Source organism: Pelobates fuscus, chromosome 1, assembly GCF_036172605.1.
Source record: "Pelobates fuscus isolate aPelFus1 chromosome 1, aPelFus1.pri, whole genome shotgun sequence".
Lineage (NCBI taxonomy): Eukaryota > Metazoa > Chordata > Amphibia > Anura > Pelobatidae > Pelobates > Pelobates fuscus.
This window is the reverse complement of record NC_086317.1, coordinates 424,910,989-424,922,886: the sequence shown is the minus strand read 5'-3', so window position 1 is coordinate 424,922,886 and position 11,898 is coordinate 424,910,989. Positions and strand designations below refer to the sequence as shown.

General features: G+C 42.6%; 2 protein-coding genes across 2 annotated transcripts in view; both read left to right on the top strand.

Moving 5' to 3' along the window:
• Positions 1-3,573: 3,573 nt before the first annotated feature.
• The window catches only part of NEK5 (NIMA related kinase 5), a 37,217-nt gene continuing 28,892 nt past the window's right edge, over positions 3,574-11,898 (top strand). The window contains exons 1-2 of the mRNA XM_063428857.1: positions 3,574-3,641; positions 7,219-7,345. Of these exons, the coding sequence (XP_063284927.1) occupies positions 7,229-7,345 (117 nt within the window). The 5' untranslated portion in view covers positions 3,574-3,641; positions 7,219-7,228. The remainder of the gene's footprint in view (positions 3,642-7,218; positions 7,346-11,898) is intronic.
• The window catches only part of LOC134570875 (serine/threonine-protein kinase Nek5-like), an 89,336-nt gene continuing 81,036 nt past the window's right edge, over positions 3,599-11,898 (top strand). Inside the window, exon 1 of the mRNA XM_063428876.1 lies at positions 3,599-3,628. The gene's annotated coding sequence lies outside the window, so the exon portion shown is untranslated. The remainder of the gene's footprint in view (positions 3,629-11,898) is intronic.

Here is an 11,898-nt window from a genome sequence, read left to right as displayed (position 1 = left end):
ATAGCGTCTCTATAGGCTCTGAGTTGAACCATATCAGCACCATTTACGTTCCAATCGGGATCGGTATTGGGATAGTGTGTTGCGGCCCATGCTGCTGGATTAGCTTGGTTCAAAGCACGGGCTCTATCTTCTAATGCTTTAATGGCTGCTTGATTTATTCTTGTCCTTTCCTCATTGTTAAATAAAGTCATTAGTAACTGCTGGCAATCAGCCCATGTCGGATTATGCGTCTGTACTATTGAGGTGAACAGATCAGTCATGGCTTGTGGTTTCTCAGTATACGAGGAATTATGGGTCTTCCAGTTTAAAAGGTCGGTAGTGGTAAATGGGACATATACGAAGACTGGGTCAGCGTGTGCCATTTGACCTGCGGCATCGATATAAGCTGACCCGGGATTTAGGCGAAGAGGCATCTGATAATGCTTTAATTGTTGGGCACCAGTCAACTGTCGGGTTTGGATGGGGCTACGTAGGGAAGCGTCAGTCATGGTTTCCGGTCGGGGAGAGATAGGGTATGGGGATGTGGGAGGTTGGTTTTGGGAAAAGGTCGTAAATAGAACACTTCGAGCCGAGCTAGATGAAGCTTGACCGGAAGTCTGAAGTGGCGCCAAATCAGGATATTCGTTTCTAATGGGGGTGGGTTCTGGTTCCGGAAGGGGAGATTTAGTACGAGGGGGGGTGGATCCTGTACTGGAGGAGGAAGCGGAAGTGGATGAGGGTAATGAGGGGAGGGGTGCAGGACTTCCTGCGTTTGCGTCACTTCCTCTTAACGGAAAGTAAGGGGGCGGCAAAGGGATCTCGGACTCAGGGGGCGTGTCCAAAATGGGCCTAACACCAGTCCTAGTGGACGAACAAGTCCTAGCTACCATGAGGCGACACTGCTCCTCGTGGCATGTCTGGAGCCATTTTGGCGAGTCATTTACGGCCTGTCTCCAACAGTCAATATAAGGAAACTGGCCGTAAAGTTCAGGCCTACCTGATACAGCCACGTGTAAGCGCTGTACCAGAGTTAGATCCAAACTGCCACGTGGCGGCCATGCCGCAACCAAAGTAGGCCACTCCCTAGTGCACAAAGTAACTAAACGCACAGAAGACATCTTAACCCCAAAATCACAGGTTTTGAATCCCTTTTTAAAATTCTTAACCATACATCCTAAGGGATCCGGAATCGTTGACTGCGACGCACCCATTTTTAACAATGGAACGTCGTCGACAACGATTACTATACACGCGTACTATTCAACAGTCACACCCGTTTCCTTTGGCAACAGCACCACGTGGTACGGTTACCAAGTGAAACGTACACAATAACACAATAAACACTCAGGGAATTCCCGTACACACACAGCTGCTACACCAGTCACTATATAATCAATATTATGCCCTTTGGCGTAACTATACAGTCACCCACGCTATAATTCTCTATATACGAATTACCCGTCTATAACACACCCCAGTAACATCGTCTTTTACAAATAGCGGTTACAGTACGGTTAGCATAGGTCAAAGCACAAGTTAAGGTCACAATACAATTATTAGTGGTTATGGTGTTAAACATGCAATGGACGACAATGATTAGTACTTATTATGCAATGTCAGTAAATATACAGGGTTATGGTACCGTGCACTATGATACAGCAACACACTATTAACACTCTCGCTAGACGGCTGAGCTCGCGCTATCTAACAAGATATACACTTTACTAAAACAATCGTTAACACATTTACAATTCCCAACTAAACTATTGGCCAGTACCTTGAATGGACTACCTAAAAACAATCTACATACGTTTTGGTTAGCCACACTGCCCAATCACCACATATATAGCGAGCTAGAGGACCGAATTTACACAGACGCCTCTTAGTCGTACTATCAAAAGTCTAGTGGGTTCCAAATTTACACGCCTTCCCACTTAGCCCAGATAGGATGAGAACTAGCGAACCGAATTTACACAGACGCCGCTTAGTCTCCCGGTCCCTCCGACCTAGCGAACAAAATATACACCCTAGAACGCTAGTCTAGACAAGACACCGGTGTCCGGCTAGGGCTTATTTTACACCAGAGCGCCCTGCCTGACTAACAGAATCAAACGGTCTGACTAAAGAGCGTTCGATCGAGCGGTGCGCCTTCGCTCCTTCCCTCCGACAGAGGGGGCAGATACAGATTCAAAAACCCCTTTGGGCCTACCGCACAATCGGTATACCCCTAGCGGGTCCTGCCGTCTAAAACAGCAGTTGTCTTACCTCCTCGTTCCTGAACCTGAGTTCACACTCATCGACGGGGACACCCCAGCACTTCTCACGTAGAGGCCGATGATCTCCTGGACAACAGACCAGTGGCGCCGAGACGAAGGGAGGTCCACGCAGAAGTTCAGGGGTGCAGCCGTAGAGAACGTGGGCAAAGATAGACCGTCTCACGCCTCTGCCTCTCAGCTACCGTTGAACGATGAGCTTCCCGGCCAATGCACCAAATGATACCGGAGAAACTGACGGAAGCCAAGCACAGAGAGATGGACACAGGTTTCTTCAGGAAGGAAGAGATTCTTTATTGGATCACCGATCGGGACTCAGAGGGACTAGCGTCACCAAAATACAGCAAATTCTGAGCCCCGGACAATAGTGCAGGCTCCTTATATAGGCATATAACTCCTCCCATATTAAGCTCCACCCGCACATTCTCTTAACCAATCAATACAAATAAGAATTAACTTCCTGTTTGACCGCATGGCTTGTCCAGCACAATGGAGGAGGGGGAATACTATATCCTGTATTCTTGCACATGCTCCGTACACTACTGATCGTATCTTGCCTCGTGCAACCAACTGATCGATACGTCAGCATATGCACGTACACATGCCACGTGGTAATCTCGGCCTACTAAATTTATTTTTACCGAGATTCCACCACAATATCAATTTGCATGTGCCTTTTTGTATTTAGCATCACCTGTCTTGAATAAAAATATTATAAAACAAAAACATGTTTCCAATCATTACTATTTAATACATTTTTATTTGTTTAAACTGTCAGTTTTCACTGTTCACTTAGATGAAACTATTTAAAGGTTTATGTGCTTTTCCAAGGAATTGCACATTTTAGGCCAAAATATATTTGCTAAATCAGCTAATATTCTATCTTGATTATTTTGTCATTTCAATTGTAATCGCTGTGTGAATTATACACAATATCAGGTTTAGTAAATAAACCCCTTAGTGACAGACAAGTGTCATTTTTTTTCTCCTGATACATAAGGAGGATTGTATAATGCCTGAAGCTCCTTACTGATCTAGGAATTCAACCCACTAGCCTGCTGAAACACTAGCCTCTTTTTAGCCAGGGTAGCCACTTTCACTTTCATTGCACATCCTTAAAAGGCTTTAATTTATTTTATTTTTTTTAAACAAAGGGGAGAAAAAAGCACAAAAAAAATCAGTAGTGAATGCATTCCAGACTAATCATGTCTTTCTCGTTTTTAAATGATTGAACCCCATTTTAAAGTGACTTTGCATTGTTTAGAATGGATATGTGCCATACTACAAGTCCCAAGATGCACCTGTTGAAGGGTTGTGCTCATGCACAGAGAGACACTCCCAGTGTCTGATTACCTGGGAGCAATAGGAGACAAACTGTGAGGGCACTCAGTGAGTAACTGTGTTAGTGAACCTTCACGTTTTGTGTATGTATCTGATTATAAGGTGAGTGATTGACGCCATTGCATTGTGGGGAATTAGAATCTTGGGGAGACAGAACGAAGAAGAGAACGCTGGGGAATTTGTTTCACTGTGTGCGTCTTGTAACCATAGCAACAGTGGGTATGGAGGGGAGGCCCTAGATTAGAACATCACTGAACAGTCTGATGTCCAGAGATGCTGATCTAAGGAGCTGTGTAACTGTATCAATAATGCAATAAGCAACTTGACAGACAATTCACATGCAGGGCAGGAGTGCTTGCTGCAGTTGTGCTAATCTTGGTTTACATCAGAATTAGTGCTGGTTTCTATTACAAGATGTAATAAAGATGTGGTCTCCTGTAATAGCTTTTCTGTAAAGGGGGTTTGTTTTATTTTAATTAATAATTTGCCATCAAAATAGATTAAACTTGGAGTTGTTTAAATGAGCTGTGAACTGTGTTGTGATACAAACTAAATTGCAAATTGTAGGTTAAAAATAAATCACTTATTAAAGTTTTCCAGCTAAAGAGTATTATAGTGAGATCCATCTCCAGGCAAATGAAATGGCATAAACCGTCATTTATTAAACTGCAAATTGTAGTGAATTGAGATCCAAATGGTGACGTTTAGGCAATAATAGCTGATTTGAAAAACATATAGTCACAGGTCAGCTTCTGTGGTCAGGATTCCGATTCACTACAGGTCGGTGTTTAGTGAATTAACCCAAAGTTTTAAACTCTACAGAGACAAAAGGATTTTTGTTATATTCTGATACTATCTAATACTTTACTTTAATCCGGTTTTGTTTTGTTTTTTGGTTTTCTCTCTACTGTCATTTGGCACATCTTTAACTGTTTTCAATAGGTTTTATAAAAATAAAACCTGACTTTGGTATAAAATCAGATTATTCTCATAATTGTGAATAAGGAAACATAATTTGAACTGCAAAAACCGCTGACCTAGTGATATTCTTCAACTGAGCTATTGTCATAAGCTGGCTATTTCAGCCTAAATCTCACCATGTAGACCTTGGAACTGTCACTGGTGGCATACCGATGAGGGTGAGATTATGGAGCGACAGTCTTTTTGGGTTACACAAAGGGGGGGGGGGGGTGGACCGAACAACCCCCTCCTGTGACTTTTTCTTCATTATTTTATGTCTGAGATGGGCTTGCAGTCTGCATTCTGTGACTGCAGTGGGTGGAATTTTGATATGAGACAGAAAAGTGGGAGTAAGATGCACAAAAGGTGGTAACAACAGGGGACTAATGAAAATAAGAGACACAAGGGGAGTAATATATATATATATGCACGCACAATCAAAGACATAAACCCACATAACCACACACACAATCACAGACCTACACACGCAATCACATACATAAACACACATAATCACAACACACACACAAGAGCTAATGGTTATAATCCAAGGGTGTATAATGAATATAGCCATCCCCAGAGCCACATGCAGCCTTATATGCAACTCCCCATGCAAGGGGTTTATGGATACATATTCCAGGGGCATTCCCCTCTGGACCTGAGAGAAAACTAAAGTAAAACATACACATAATAACATTGACTCTCAGGTCCAGGACACTCCCACACAAAACAGGGCAATCCCTTCCTCGTGCCTGAGAAAAAATTCAGTCAGGAACTGTATTAAACTCAATTATCTCGAGGCACAGAAAACATACTTAACAATATCCCGAAAGTAACCCCAAAACACATGGAAACCCCACAAAAGTCACATCTCTGATAGCCCCGATCTGAGGGACCAACATATTCAAAAATCACCCAGATCGGTTCACGGGTTCGGGATTTCCATGGAACTCAGAATTTTGACCCACCGTGCACATAGTCCTGTGCTTAAAACAGTTCCAGGGAATCGGGGCTAATGGTCGGTCTCTGGAGTACAAAAGTACATATATCACATGAACTGAGCCTTTTTAAGTGCATTGGGCAAGGTATATTTGCAGGGCCCATAGTCCTGAGGCAGGAGGCTGGCAAGCAGGCTCCTCCAGGAGCCCGTGGCGAGATTCTGTTCACCACAAAACACAAAAGGGGGCAAGAAAAAAAAGGGGGGGAGGGGTTTAACAGAAACACAGAAGATGATTTTTTTTTTTTGCTGGGGGTGAGGCGGCAAAATGCATCTTCACCCGTGTAGCCAAAAGTCCTTGAACTGGCCAGAGCAGAGCCATACACAATTAAATTACTATTTAGAGGGAGCCTACAAACACTTTTGCCGTGCAATCATCCCTCTACCACCGTGGTTGACAGTTGGTATAAGGTGTTGGTGCTGATAGGCTGTGTTTGTTTTTTGCCAAACTTGGCACTATGCATTATGGCCAAACATCTCCACTTTGGTCACGTCTGTCCAAAGAACATTGTTCCAGAAGTCTTATGGTTTGTTCAGATGCAACTTTTTTCTACCTGTAGAATGGTGGACTTCAAATTGTTTGGAAATGGCCTTATAACCCTTCCCAGTTCAATGAGCAGCAACAATTTCTTCTGTAAGATCATTGCTGATGTCTTTCCTCCTTGGCATTGTGTTAACACACACCTGAATGGTCCAGACCAGCAAACTGATAAAACTTCAACATTTATCGAGGTGATCACGCTTGCTGGTGATCAATGAATCAAGGGCATTTGATCAGCAGCACCTGTCTGCTACTTAGCCTCTTAATTCCTATGGAAGCAGTAAGGATGTACTAAATCTTCACACATGGCTTCTATCTTTTGGCTTTAGTTTTGTTAAATAAATCATGGCACAGTGTAATATGGCATTTGTTGTTGTTCATTGGAGGTTGTATTTACCTAATTTTAAGACAGATGATTGTTATTATGTCTTGATACGTAAAACCATGACAGTGTGAGACTGTGAGTTATAAGACCTCAGTTACGTCAATGCGATAAGTTTTTCAACAGCAAGTGTGCCTCAGCCAAATGGCCCATGGGGCGTGAGATTTCCAAGGTGTTGGGTAAATAGACTTTATGTATGTGGGTCTACAAATAAGGAGGTATTTAAGAAACTGTCATCACAGCGATGTGTCTGTTTGTTGTAGCAGGCCTTGCATTTTCCCAAAGGTGTTTTAAGGGATGGTGTTTTAAACATAACTTCTTTATTAGTTATTTTATTTAACTATGATCCAAAAGGACCAGTGACTAAAAACTAGTCATGGACTGTACAATTTCAACCGTTTGGATCTCATCAAGAATGGTGCCAGTTCTGTTCAACAATTCTAGAAGCTGAAGTGTATCTGTGAGCATATTGATTGCTAGGTGCCAAATAATATGCGGTGAGACCAAACACAGTACATCTATCACAAATGATGCAGTCAGAAAATGACTTGATCAAAGTCAAGTCAAGTGAATTTTATTGTATTTGGTCTTATCCAATTGATTGGGAATTTTTTTTTTAAATCAAATATAAGTTATGTATATATATTCATTGTGTAAATGTACATATTAAATGGTCAGTGCTGCTTTCAGAAACACGTGATATCCGATTGTTAATCTTTAATTTGTTCCCTATCTATTTTTAAAGCTAAAACATAATGGATAAATATGAGATTATTCGGATGATTGGAGAAGGAGCGTTTGGTAAAGCATTTCTTGCAAAAGAAAAAACAGATAATGCCCAATGTGTAATAAAGGAAGTAAACCTATCAAAGGTAAGAAACATGTTTATTATTATTATTAGGGAAGAATTATGCCTACACCCAGCCCCACAGCTACTGTGCGTGTTTAATAAACAAAGAAATCTTTCACTGTACTATAACTGCTAGCCAAACTTGTAAAATACAGAAAAATTATATATTTATTTTAGTAAAAGATTATGGCCAGGACAGGTAAATTCACCAGCTTTGGCAAAGCTTCAATGCACTCTCTGTGAGATTGAGCCTTTTTTTTTTCACTCTCCACATACTCTAGAACAGGTGTAGGCAACCTTTGGCACAGATGTTTTGTACTACATCTCTCATAATGCTCTTACGGTCGTAATGCTGACAAGGCATCAGTGTAGATGTAGTTAACAACATCTGGAGTGCTGAAGGTTGCCTACCCCTGCTCTAGAAAGTCATTATTGGCCTTGGCAGTGTTTGAGAGATCAGAAGGGTCCAGCCAATATTAGCTTTTTAGTTAGGTTATAAATTAGATGAGTCTGTCCATGTTACGGTTTTGTGGAATAACGCAAAATGTTCTAGGCTGTTGACATTATTTGGAACTTTATAGATCTAAAGTAATTAGAGATTAGTTTAATGCAATTATTATATTGTGATATTGATGTGATGCCTTGCAGAGAATCTTACAGGATATTCAATGAAAGTGAAAATTGTCAGGATTTCTAAATAAATGTAACATTTTATACCAAAACTGCAAAACTGGAGGCATAGCTGGCTTGGGGAATTTTTCCAATGCAGCTATTTTGGCCGTAAATTTAACATTTGCTTTAAATTTCCAACAGTTTTCACTTTAGTAATTAACCCTGAGTGTGTTTTTGACGCCTTTACAGGGCACTTATACCAAAAAAAGTGTTAGAGACACATGTGAATGTGCAAATTTTGATAACATGCTACAAACGGTTAAAGGCCAGTAGAGACAGTTACCAAGTGACCTGTTCAATAACAGGACTGTATAAAGGACAAAGGGTCATCCATTAAAATTGAAGCAAAATGATTTTGCTTACAGCAGAGGACAGGGTTAATTCAGTAAGAACAATAAAGATGTAGAATTCTATTAGGTAGGTATGGTTGATACTCCTTCAGGTATCTAAATGAGTAACTTGTCCACATCTGCAGTTCCCTTTATTCTCACAGAGTTATTTATCAACACTGTCAAAATAATTTCAAAGTGAATTGCCATTTTATGCCACAAGAGCTGTTTTGGAAAATTTCTCCAAGTGAACATTTGAAATTAATTTAGAATTTTCAACAGTTCACACTTTAGTTATTAGCCCTGTAAGTCTGCAATGTGCACAATCCGTAATGCAAGTCCATTTGTGTCTATTACACGTTTTGGGTTCATAGTACAGTTGTGAGGACAAGATGCGTAGGAGTATGATTTAAAGAGAAGAGTACTGGCAAATATATATGTACCGGTATATATTTTTTGGTTTCATTTCTTTAAATTCTTTATATCTAAATAGGCACACATCAAGATACAATTCTCAGTCACAACAGGGGCACTCGGGGGGCGGAGCCTGACTATCGAGCAGAGCAGACGTGCTCTGAATCAGCTCCCGCGCACCGAGCACAACAACGGCGAATACCTCAAGCCACACCGAGCTCACCCTCCTACAAGTGGGCCCACTGGACTCGGGAAACCGACCCGAACCTAGGGACACCTCATTCGATGTCCAGAGTACTCGGGAACCGCATCGGCAAACTGGGGCCTACAGAGGGAGGCGGCGGAGGAAGGAGACCGCTTTCCCGCCAGACGAACACGGCAAAAAGTAAGCTTGGAACACAACCTCCCCCCCCCCCTATGGACCGGTGGGGGTCATCCCGGTCCCCCCTAGATAACGGGGGCGCCTTAGCACAGACTCACAGGACTCAGCCTGTAAAGCACCGAAGAAACTCAGCGGCAGAAGCCCCTAAAATGGCGGCCGCTCTCCTACAGCCTTTATGCCCGGCTAAAACACCACAGGGCCCACGTTCCCCCCCCCAAAGACCGGCGGTGGTCATCCCGGCCCACATAATGCAAGGCCACAGGCTCACACCAACGCCCACGACCGCAAACAATCCGCACCTAGCGGCCAAGATGGCGGCCGCCGACCATGCTCCTGGGCCTACAACAACCCAACACACACAAATGAGGCAGGCAGGCGAATATCCCCATGAGGACCGCATAACAGCAGCCTTTAACCTCTTTTGGGCACGACTATGGGCCAAATTAGCACAACCTCCAACAGCCAAAACAGCCCCACCGCTGCACAGCACTGCAAAACCCCTAACCGGGATGAAGCGGGAGAAGGGAGCGAAGGCTAAGCCCCAAACCACAAGCCGCAGACCATGCATCGGACACCGCCAACCGGGGGCCATACACAAGCGAAGGACACTTAAGCTACGGAAACACACCCGGAGGGTCCGAGCCTGGCCTATGACGGGCAAAACCAAGTTGGACATTCAGAGTACTAACCGCCCAAAATCTTGCAACGCCGCTACAAGTGCGCAGAGGGGCTCCAACTCACTAACGGGAGATACAGCTGCACGGATGGTGGGGAGGAGAAGGCGAAACACCCGACGACAGCCCCAGAGCTGCCGAACAAGAACAGCGGGCAGCAACCTTACCTCAGAGCAGAGGGCCGCACAGGGTAGAACCCCCCCAACACCCCTCTTCCCCCAGGGAGTTTACTACACTGCGGGTGAAGAGGTATCTCATCCGAATTCAACCAGCATGCAGTCATAAGACTCGTGCACGAGCCCTGGACGCTCACAGCAATGAATCCGGAACACCGGACTGCGCTGGGACTGGGGGCTGGGGAGGCACAGCCAAAATGGAACTGAACCCTTATTCGTACATGGAAGGTATCCAGCACCCGATGGGCATCGGCTGAACCCCAACGGCATTTCACAGGCTCAACAGCCAAACCTCTCCTGGTGACAATTGTCTGGCTCCTGGACTTCCTCTACAATGCATATTGCTCATTATTGACATGACTGGCTGCAAACCCAATACTAAAGTACTCATGAGTAATACCTAGTGGTACCCAACTAGTCAGTTTAATCAGCCTGTCTTTAGATATCTGTCACCTACTGAAATCTCAAAAGCATGTTTGTTATTGGAGTTAACCTTGCTACCTTATTAATCCCTCACCTACTGAGGCAGCTTTCATAAGTGACATGTTAACGTTAATGGGGGGCTTCAGTGGGTTTATCCTTCTGCTCTGTATCTAAAGGCAAGATGTACCAGAATAGCCCGCAACACTAGCTTAATAATTATATAATAATGTGACCTCCTAGCTAGATATGCCTATCTATTGTTACACAGTGCAGAACCATCATATGCATCTCATTAAGCAACGTGGTTCCTCTATCTTGTGAGCAGATTGTTGTCTACCTGTATGCTACCTAATGCCTGTCTAATCTCACTTACATGTACCTAAATGTCTCTGCTAGTTACCTTTTTACTTGTGTTTTATAAACATGCAATAATTTTAACTTTTAAGTACACTAATATCCTGATCCAACCAACACTACTGTAATGTTTCAATGCTGTTAATCTTATTGTTCACTAGCATGGTTAATCTAATCTAACATTGTTTCATAGCGACTACCTAATCCTAATAATATGATAGTAATGTTGCGGTCCTAGCTTGACAATTAAATGATAATCCACTAAATATATTACTAAACCTAGAATTACCTAGGAATGTCATATGCATGTCTAGAATGTAACAAAACTTGCTGTTTCATATAGTTCCCGAAGCTGATAGTCGCTCACTAGCCTGTAAGCTTACTGTTTGTTTTTGTTTTTATTTTTAATACAACACTCTTGTATTGCATAACTTGGAGATAAGCCTGTTTAATCTTTTATATACACGTTCAGCTCAGCATTATACTGTTGTCTACTCTTATATAATATAAAAAATGTGCACAGTCTATCCATGCCAAATGATTGTACATCTATGCTTATGATAACTCTGGCATTTGCTATTGTGGCATTGCTAGTATAAAATGTACCTTGTCTAATTAATGCACAACAAAATAAAGAATTTAAAAAAAAAAAAACAGGGGCACTCTTAGTTAATCTGCGTAGTTAAGTTTATTTTTATCTGATGATTTCAGCAATCATAAAGCTGACGTCCAACTATTCGTATTTTAATTATTATTTATAAAGTGCCAACATATCACACAATTTTGTCTAATGGGTGCATAAGATGTAAAAGTAAAGACAAGTCTGAACCTGAGGTGGCGAGGGCCCTGCTCAGACAAGCTTTAATTTAAACAATGCCTGTAAGTCAGATGCCAAGGCTTGCAATGTAGAATTCCCGTCAATTCTATGGAAATCACCTGTGTCTTGTGTTAATGTTTCTTGTCATGTGACAAGAAAGGCGTATCTAGAGGCGTAACTGGAATCCACAGGGCCCTGGTGCGAAAGTGCCCTGGGGCCACCCATGCACCCCCACCCATCCATTTGTATAACACATACATACATGGACACACGTGCTAATACACAGATACACAGAATGACACACATTCAGATACACAGAATGACACTTCTGCAG